General features: G+C 44.7%; 1 protein-coding gene across 1 annotated transcript in view; it reads left to right on the top strand.

The window, feature by feature from the left end:
* The first annotated feature begins 6,774 nt into the window (after positions 1-6,774).
* rgs6 (regulator of G protein signaling 6) overlaps positions 6,775-10,167 on the top strand; it is a 76,866-nt gene continuing 73,473 nt past the window's right edge. Inside the window, exon 1 of the mRNA XM_041958294.1 lies at positions 6,775-6,996. Within this exon, the coding sequence (XP_041814228.1) occupies positions 6,775-6,996 (222 nt within the window). The remainder of the gene's footprint in view (positions 6,997-10,167) is intronic.

Raw genomic sequence — 10,167 nt, 5'->3', positions numbered from 1 at the left:
TCTCTCTCTCTCTCTCTCCCCCTTTCTCTCTCTCTGTCTCTCTCCCTCACTCTTTCTGTCTCTGTCTCTCTCTCCCTCCCCCCTCTCTATCTCTCTCTCTCTCTCCATCCCTCACTCTCCTTCTCTCTCCCTTCCCCGTCTCTCTCCCTCTCTCTCTCTGTCTCTCCCTCCCTCCCTCTTCTCTCCCTCTCTCTCTCCCTCCCTCCCTCTCTCTCTCTCTCTCCCTATCTCTCTCCCCCTCGCTCTCTCTGTTTCTCTCTCCCTCCCTCCCTCTCCCTCTCTCTCTCCCTCCCTCCCTTTCCCTTGCTCTCTCCCTCCCTCTGTCTCTCTCTCCCTCTCTCTCTCTGCCACCCCTCGCTCTCTCTCTCTGTTTCTCTCTCTCCCTCCCTCCCTCTCTCTGTCTCTCTCTCCCTCCACTGTGCAGCGCTCTGGTGGGTCGGCGAAGCTGCTTTTTGGCTCCGGAGCTCCACGGGAGAAGTCGGCTCAGAGGTAAGGAGGAGGGATGGAGGGGTGAAGAAGGGGGGAATGAGTGGGTGAGCTGATGACTGAATGAATAAATGGAGGTAGAGGGAGCAGCCTTCAGAATATGAATAAAAGAAGACGCTTTAATGTGCTCCATGATGTTAACGCTGTCAGTGCTGCGATGTTAATCTCAGAGTGATGTGCTGAGGCGCTGCTTGGATGTTGGTACACTGTTGTGTATTACAGAGATGTATGTGTGTGCACACCGGAGAGATGATGCTGTTAATCCCACCTGTGATTGAAAGGAGCGCGCACCCAGCCGGTAAGTTAAGTGACACTCGAAGGGCACTGTGTTAGACATGGACGTATGTGTGTGTGTCAGTGTGTGTCAGTGTGTGTTTGCCTACCCTGCATTAAAATATGTGTGTGGGAGCTACATCAAGGTATTCTGTGTGCACTTCAATACCTCAGTTTTCATTGTCTCTATGCATTTGGGTGTTTGGTGAAAAGCTGCATGCTGCTGTCTGCAACTGGACTGATGAGAAGCAACCACAAGTGAATGAGTGTGTGTGTGTGTGTCAGAGAGAGTCTAAATTAGGCTGCAGCACTGCTGGCTCTGTGTGTTTGGGGAGTGGAGCAGTCCTATGAGGATAGAGAGACCACAGACAGCTGTTGGAGAGAGAGAGACAGGTCTATGTCTGTGTTCTTATGTAGATGTATATCACCACCATCCATCACACCCAAACTCTGCAAACTGGAGATTTGTTCTTCGTTCTGCTGATTATTATGAAGTTATTATGACGTTATGACGAGGGGTTGAATTATATTAGTAACATGTGGACTGGTTGTGTTTCACGTTGGGGCTGCCATGCTTCTGTTTCTACTGATTAGACTAGAAGAGATCACCCCTGCTTACTGGATCTGTCTCCTATGGTTTGGACAAGGGCCCTTAGCTCCAGAGCCAGTTTGACAAAAATGAAGATGCACAAAGCAAGAGCCACGAAGAACCATTTTTTCCCCACTTTGTCGGGAAAGAGCTTGATGAGCCCGCGCAGAGCCCTGACCTCAACCACATCCAGCACCTTTGGGATGGACTCGAGCGCCGACTGCGAGCCAGACCTTATCACCCAACATCAAAGTCAGACCTCACGAATGCTCTTGTGGCAGAATGGGAGCAAATCCCTGCAGCCAGGTTCCAAAATCTGGTAGAAAGCCTGAAACCAGAAGGGTGGAGGCGGTTATAGCAGCAAACCAAAGCTCATGATTTATATATATATATACTGTAAATGAGCGTTCAGGTATTCACATACTTTGGTAGTAGCCTGCAACCTGGACTGGACCTTTAGTAATTCTGTGAATGCTGGAATTAATGTGGCATTATTTGGTTTTGTCACTGCATAACTGTTTGATTAATCACAAGATGTGACCATGAGTGGAGCCCACTGACTTTGGTGTCACACAGCACAACCCTGGATGGTATTTGGTTGTTCCTTTCCTGCAACAGAAGCTTTATCATTATTCCTTCCTGTGCATAAAGATGGCTGCCGGAGTGATGGTGTCCTTTATTTTACAGCTGTCCCACAGTGTAAAACATCCAGACATCCTCATCCAGTCTCGCCTGGGGCGAAGGGGATGGGTGCTGAAGAGGAAACTCTGTGTGTGTGTGTGTGTGTGTGTGTGTGTGTGTGTGTATGTGTGTGTGTTGCACTCTGGAGGGTCCACGGGGAAAATGACAACAGTGACTTCAGTCTCACTGTGCGTCTACTTCCTGTCATCGCAGCGTGTGATGAGAAGAAAGAAGCTCCACGTGCAGTCGGGTTAATTTGGAATAATAATCTGAGACAGTGATGAAGATAAATGTCACGCTTTCCTTTCAGTCATCATTTGATTTCCTAAAACTGTGAGCGTTGTGCTAGATTTCTGGATGCAGTCAGTGTGGTAAAGTAAAGCATCACCACGCTCTCCCTTGTTGACCTGGTGCGTTTATACCAGCTGAACCAGTCAGCTTTCAGAGCGAAGTGGCTTCATTCTGACTGCGCTCTTGCTGCTGTGAAAAGTTTGTGACGATCACAGAGCTGCAAACTGATGAAGGCTAAAACTGATGTGCTAGCTACTCTTATTTGCACCATAAAAGAAGAAAGTGCAGCACAGTAAAAGACACAGTGATGGGGGCCACCTACAGACGTCCACAATACTCAACACAATGTCTGAAAGTGCAGCACAGAGATGAGTTAACATGAAGAAAGCATGTGTTGTACGAGAGTAAATATGCTCCCGTCACTGTTTAGGATGCCCAGTATCTTTTGATTTTGTCCTAAAGTCAAAATTTGTACCTTTATGGAAAAGTCGGTAAACTTCTAACAATCAATTATTTCTTCATTTCCGTTTTTTTTTCACATTTTACATACCCCCGACTGTTTGGACGTGCTCCTCTGGGATCTTTATCCATCCTCACGTCAATCTATTTTTAGAAAACAGATTAGACACTACCTCAGATGTGTTTGCCTTTTTCTCTCAAGGTGACCACACCTGAAGCCGGAATGTCTTTAAAGCAATTAGGGCGATGGAGAGGGTGAGCCGCCCCTCTGAGTCACCGAATCAGACGAACGGATTTAACCTGAACATTTCATTTATATGCAAAATGAAGTCAGAGCGAATGTTGGTGGTATTGATCTCAGGCCAGCGGGGTTACATGTGATTCCAGGTGGGATTGTGGACTTGAGCATTCCTGGGAAACACATCGGGTATTTCCATTCACTGTGAGCTGCAGGTTTGGAAAACCCGTTAAGCAGGTGGTGCGCCTGTAACGAAGACAGCGGGTTGAGAGCCACTGATTCAGAAAATGCATTCAATTTCTTGTCCCATTTGGATTTTCAAACACATGCCGCATGCTCTTTTCTTCACACGTCGCATCCCTCCGAGGCGCCGGCGTGCACGCTCGGTTTGTATGTTCTCCCGCAAACAGCTGGCTGATGAGAGTATTGATCTAAAGAGCCAGTTGACATGGAGCTAAACGCCTGTGCCAATAGCAAACACACACACAATCTGTATCCGAACAGAAACAGGCGGTGCTCTACTTAGGATCTGCAGGCAGCCTCAGAAGTTAGTGCTGGAAAGTGGAGCACATTGCGTTTGCAGCCATCCAGAAGTTCAATATTGATTTTTGTCAAGTGCATTAGCTGTAAACTCAATTAATAACACAGTGTCATGTAGAATAACTGGGATGAGGTGTACATGGGGAAAAAGCTGTACAGTCTGAAGGAATATTTTTTTAAATATGCTTAATTTCTCTGCATTATTTGGCTAACTTATAACTTCTTCTATGCTTGTAAATTGTTGTTTCAGCTTCATTACTGCTTGTGCACAGATTGCAGAAACGAGAGACAGCGTGTTAATTGGTGAGCTTTAGAGGTGCTGGTATGCACAGTCCTATGAACTCTGGACTAGCTGTTTCTCCCTGTGTCCAGTCTTTATGCTAAGCTAGGCTAATTACCTCCCAGCCCCAGCTACTACACTTAAATGATATGCTGTGAAATACACTTGTTTGTTTTATTGGCACAAGTTAGATGAGAGGATTACACTCTCATGTTTGTCTGATAAACAATGATGATAAATGGCTAGTTAGCCTTAGCATGAGTGGAAGCAAGCTGTGGTTTTAAAGGAAGCTGTATAGCAGACATTATCTTAGCCAGGCGCTAGTGAGCTGTGCTAAGATAAGCTAACAGGCTGCTGCCTGCAGCTTTATTGATCTTCTCATCAAACTCTTCTAAAGAAAGCACATTTCTCCAAATGTTGAGCTATTCCTTTAAACTTTAAACAAAGGAAAAAAGCGGATGTGCTCCTAATTATCCTGCTGCTTGTCACTTCAAGGCTTGTCATCACACTTTTCTTCTCCAACTCAGCAAAGCAAGCATTGCCTCGGGGCCCAAGACCCCCCCCCCTCCAAAGCCCCTGTTTTAAAGGTGCAGTAATTGGGCTGTGGTAATATGATCAACTGCGACTTTGTTGTGGACTGTGGGAATTTGAGAGCTCTACGTCAAAACCTAGCTGTGGGACCTTCATTATTCCGGCTGATGTTGTGCTTACATGGTGTATATTCCCTCATTAATTTCAAATCACATTACAACTGCTGGGGTCTCACTCAATGCACATAGAGTGTGCAGCTCATTTTTCCTCTGGGGTGCCCCAGCAGCTCAAGTGCAAGAAATGATAAACAGAGTTTTTTATTATACATACTCCTTTCATCCTGTTGGTTTAAATGTAGATTTTGACATGATCCTTGTATACACAGTCTGTTTTTACGTTCTGTAACAGATTGACCTCAGTTTTTGTGATTTTGGATGTGAACTGCATTTCCCATGTGCCCTTGCATGGCTAAGCACAGGTGTGGGCTATTTGATGCCGTTAAATGCTGTGGGAATCCTTTTGCCAAACATTTGTCTGACCACAGTCCAACATTTGCGCTGGATCAGAGCGTGCAGAGCTTTCTTTTCTTAACTTCACCTCAACTTGCCTGCAAACGAGAGCAGGCCCCTTTTGAGAAGGTAGGGAGTAAGATTTTGAAGTTTTGGCTATGAATTTAACCGACCTCGCTGGGCTTCAGTTCAGCCTTTTTCACAGCTGCACCACAAAACCCACAATTCCCTCTTCGGACGCTGTATTTCCTGAGACAGAGCAGATTGACAGGAATTCTGAGGCCTTGTGAGGAGCTCAACTATGCTTTTTGCGACAAATCATTTGAAGAATCTGACTATATTGTCTAAACTGAGATGCCATTGATCTTAGAGACAGCACAGGCAATTCATTTTAAATGCAAATGTACAGAATGTGAGATTTCAGTGGATCACATTTTATAGCAAGCATTCATTAAACTGCATCAGAGAGACGCCTTTGCAACTTGTAAACTACTACAATGCTGATAGCTTGTTAAAATTAGCATTTTCTTTGTGTACTTTGCAAAGTCCGTTTCATTTCAGTCAAGTAAGGAATCATGTTTCCAACCTTGTTTTGCACATTCATGATGTTGCATTCAGCCATTAAGGAAAGCAGCTGACTGAGGATGAATGTGCTTTGATGAGGAAGTGGAAGGCAGTCTCTTCTTCCATTAAGGATGAGAGAACTGGTCCCAGTTCTGATAAGGGTGTAATAAGCTGGGACAGTGACGCAAGTTCAGTCTGACAAGGAGAGATGCAGCAGAATGGAGGGAGGTAGGAGTCCAGAGTGAGGAGGAGAGGAAGGTCTTTTCAGGTCACATCATTCGTTTTCTCCTCACTCCTCTTTTTGTGTTCTGTCTTTTATTGTCCTGAATTTCTCGTGTGTGAGGGTGTGTGTACACAGCACGGGGTCATATATTGTTGTACTGGTGAATCATTGCTCTTGAATCCTGAATTGAAGAGCGATGTAGGTTTTTTTTAATGGTTTCTTAATCAGAAATGAACATCTACAGTTTTGTTTCTGCGCTCTGTGAGCAATTAATTTGAATAATTCATGCTTTCTTTGTGCATTTGTCTTTACTTAGTGTCCTCACAAACAACTGACACACAGGTAACAGGAGAATTGATATGCAGACATAGGAAAACATGTTTGTATTGTTAACCTCTACCTAATTTAAAATAACACAAATTTACACCATTGAAACAAAGGAAAATTCCTTTATCTTTACCCTCTGATTAATACTTCATAACACACACACACAAACACACACACACACACACAGGTGCTCAGAGAAAGCCATACATGCAGTCAGAGTGATGGGTCGCCACCATGCAGCTAGAAGATGGGTTATGCAAGTTAGGATGTGTTGTATCTTGTGTTTAAAAGTAGAAAACATTGTATGAAGTTAAGTACATTATCTCCCCTTTGCAAAAGCCATTGTTTACAAGTCATGATATCACTGCTTATACTGGCAAATAAACCTGTGATTTTTAGCTGATAAACTGAGGCGAGTCTAAAAGAAAGACGCCCCAGGGACAGAAAAACTTCTCCTGAAACTTCAATCTCATGTGACAGCAGAGGAGGAGGAATTGCAGAGAGGAGATAACAGAGAAAAGCAGGAGAATTTATGACGCGTTCATTTCATCCATCCTGTGCCTGCTGACAGGAGACAAGAAAAAGAGATGGAGAGATGGGAGGCTTGAGCCCAGCGGTGAGTGGTGCCGTCTAATTCATCTCTCTCTCTGCAGCAGCTTCCAGGCGCCGAGGAGAGAGCACATAGAGGACAGAAAGGAGGAGGAGGAGGAGAAAGACCGACGCTGTTAAAGAGGAGAGGATAAGTTGACGCAGGAGAAGGAGACTTAGAAGGAGACTGTCGTGATGGCTGAGGCACCTCAGCAGCAGCAGCAGCAGCAGCAGCAGGAGGAGGAGAAGGAGGAGCAGGAGCAGCCGAGCACTGTGGAGGCGACGGAGACCGAGGAGGGGTCCGAGGAGACGAAGGAGAGCGTCCAGGTGACCCCTACCCGACCTCTGCTGTCCATGAGGTCCATGAGCAGCGTGGACCCCGATGACGACTCCCCCAACATGATCGTCTACAGAAAGGTAGGAGCGACGCCTAAAAGCGCCTTTCTTTGTCTTTTAGCCTTGTTGTCAATAAAGTTTGTGATCTCGTGGTGCTGCTGAGATCAAACACGAGAACAGGTAGTCGTGGTTGCTGTTTCAGACTTGGGCCAAAACAAAGTCCTTAAATGTAAAACTGTTGGTTTTCACTTGCTCTCCCACATCTTACATGCACTCGGCTTTTCAAATAAAATAGAGTATTAGAATTTATTGTGACAAAGTAAGACAACTTAATATCAATATTAAATGCAATAATACGGGCCTGTTCTCTGATTAATAGCAGTCAACTGTCTTGTGTTGCCGTGCAGATTTGCACATAAAACTAAAACTTATGAATGGAGAAAAAGTGAGATTGCTAGTTGTTTAAATTTCCTCTTATATTTTCAGATTTTCAAGCACAAAATAACATGCACATGCTGTGAGACATCATACATTTATCCACTTAGCTGTTACTCACCTGAAATATTCAATATCTTTGCTAAAGAGGGAGTTTTTAGCACTGCCTGGTGTACGAACGCTTGCTTCCCATATTCACCAAAACCGTTGGATATAGTTCTTTGGATCAGCTTTGGTCAAGTGTCGCCACTTTGGGAAAAGGGCTTGGACTTAAGCTCAAAGGCAGAACACAGGCTCAAGGGCAGGACGCTTAAACTGTACTGCTGTTTCTGAGCTTTCAGTAAACCTCCATCAGAATGAGTGTATGTATGAGGGATGTAAGTTATTCTGGTGGCCAGTTTTTAAAAAGACATTAATCACATGTAGCTTTTTTTTAACATGAATGGTTTGTTACCACATTTTAAGACACTAGGATTGAGTGAGTGAACTGAAACTGGTACTGTGTGATTTATTGGGAACTATAATGTAGGATCAGTGGTGGAGTGGCCCAATTTGTGCTGAACGGAGTCACTGCATTTTTCATTTGGGGCTATAGGGTCTGATCTGCTAGATTGTTTTATGTGTTGCATGAAACAGGAAGATGGCTGCACTGTTGTTGTTGTTGTTTTTCTGGAGCAAAGTGAGCTGAAGCTCCCAGTTTCTGGACAGATGGTGAAACGAGTGAAAGACGGATTTAAAAAAAAAACCTGACAACATCCGTCTCTTGGTCAGTAAAGGCCAACTTACTTTTACTAACTTTTCAGAGAGAAGGATTTAGGAAACGAGTAGCAGAACCTGGATTTATGAGCAACGCTGGGAGAAAAGTTCCAGTTCATTAGCTGCCAGGAAGGAGAAGAAATGCAGGAAACTGGTCCTTTAGCAGCAGGTCTCTGGCATGTTTTTGCATAACTAATTGGGCGATGATAAAATCATTCCTGCTAGCAGGCTGCTGTTTGACCCTGACCTTTGACCTCATTGTGAAATTGGAAAGAAAATATACTGTTACAGGAATCAATAGAGCATTCCACTATCCACCGCCTAGAACTGAATAAAAGACATTTGCAATAGATGACTCTTTTTCAAAGTCAATTTCCATTCCTCTAAAGTGATCCGAGAATGAATCCAGGGACACTTGAATATAGACATCGTCCCCCCCACACAGTGTTTTATCATGATAGACGAGCTGAGTGAGAGGGAGAGACGGGGTTTGCGTGGCGCTCAGTGGGGAGGAGAGCGGTGATATGCCTGTCAGTATGTGGAGGCGCCAGGCCAACAACATCGACTCCCTGTCAGTATCGCTCACCAGCGGGCGGCAAGCACGCGCATTCACTCGCTTATCACGACTGCAAAAATACAGATGGTGCAGGCAGGTAGAGCTGAACCAAGATTGACAGGAAGAGACAGAAAGCTGAAGAAACATTTTCGTAAATGTAAAACTTTTCTTCAAGTTGGAGTCGGTGAGTCTGCGAGGTGAATCCGGCTGTTTACTTCTCTCTGTTTAGAAGTGCAATTTACAGAAGCTTCTCAGAGTACGGTGGACTACATTTCATAGAGTTTTGATGAAGTCAAAGTGAATTTTTATGAGCCCCTCACAGCGCTGCTAGTCAGCACAATGAAGACGGAGCAGCCTCAGGTAGAGCCTCCTGCTGGGATTTGTGCTCTGGCAACACAAACTGAGACTTAAGTCAGTACGCTGCAGTGCGTTTCACCTTGAACCGGCAGCTGCCGTCGCCTCAGAGTGTGACAGCTGGGAGCTTAAAACTTGTGCTGTCTGGAGGAAGTTGGGTCCAAAGCTTTGACTTCTGTGCTGTTCATCTCAAAAGGCTCCTCGAGTTCAGATTCTTGTGCAAATAATGCAAATATTTAAGCCTGTGATGCACCAAACCTACAGGAAACACCCCGTAGCAGCATATAAACAAGTGAGAGACCTAAGACTGTGGCTGGTGTTTTCTAATTACAGCTTCTTTCCAATCACCTCGCTTCACAAATGCAAAATGAGTGACCTTTGTGCTGTCGATGTGTGTTTATACTGTACCTCCAGCGCCTGTTGTGGCTTCAAAGCATGCCGCGGCACGCGTGCTCCGATGCTCGCTCTGCGAGGATGACGGCCATTTCTCCAACATGTCAATAGTTTTAATGGACTCTATAGCGCAGCAGGACGGATCGGATGTCCACGCTTGAATCCTCCTGTGCAATCTTTGTTAGAAAGCAGCGCGTTAGCTGCAACTGCACACACACAGGGAGGATGTCATTTTGATAAAAATGGCTTCTGTGCTCAATGTACCTGAAACGACACACATGGAAGCATTTAAATGAACAATTTTTCTAGTTTAAAAAAACAAAAAGAAGTGTCTATTTTCCCCTGTGGTGCCTCAATTCCTGCAGTTATGTTTTTCTGAATAGGGCTGTTTAGACAAATATTAAAGTCATTCACTTGTTTTTGTAGCATCTGAGGAGAGTTTATAGATTTTCATTCATTTCTCAAAGGCTGCTCTTGAACTGTGACGAACCTAAACCCAAACCTCATGATAACCTCAGCCTGAATCCACCTTAAAACCAATTCCTTAGCCACTAACCATAACACCTACATACCTAGCTCGGAAGGCTGTCCCTAACCTTAAACTAAACCTAACTGTAACCTCAACCTGTAAATCGACTCTTGACTCTGAAACAACCCTCTTAAAGAAGTGTTTCCAAAAATGTCCTCACACTTAAGAATGGCTCTCACAGAGGTAGACATAACAAACACACTCTCAGACAAACAAAGTTTGCAAAGTT

Source organism: Chelmon rostratus, chromosome 18 (genome assembly GCF_017976325.1).
Source record: "Chelmon rostratus isolate fCheRos1 chromosome 18, fCheRos1.pri, whole genome shotgun sequence".
In the NCBI taxonomy this organism is placed as follows: domain Eukaryota; kingdom Metazoa; phylum Chordata; class Actinopteri; order Chaetodontiformes; family Chaetodontidae; genus Chelmon; species Chelmon rostratus.
Note: the sequence above shows the minus strand (reverse complement) of the source record. Positions and strands in the feature narration are given on the sequence as shown.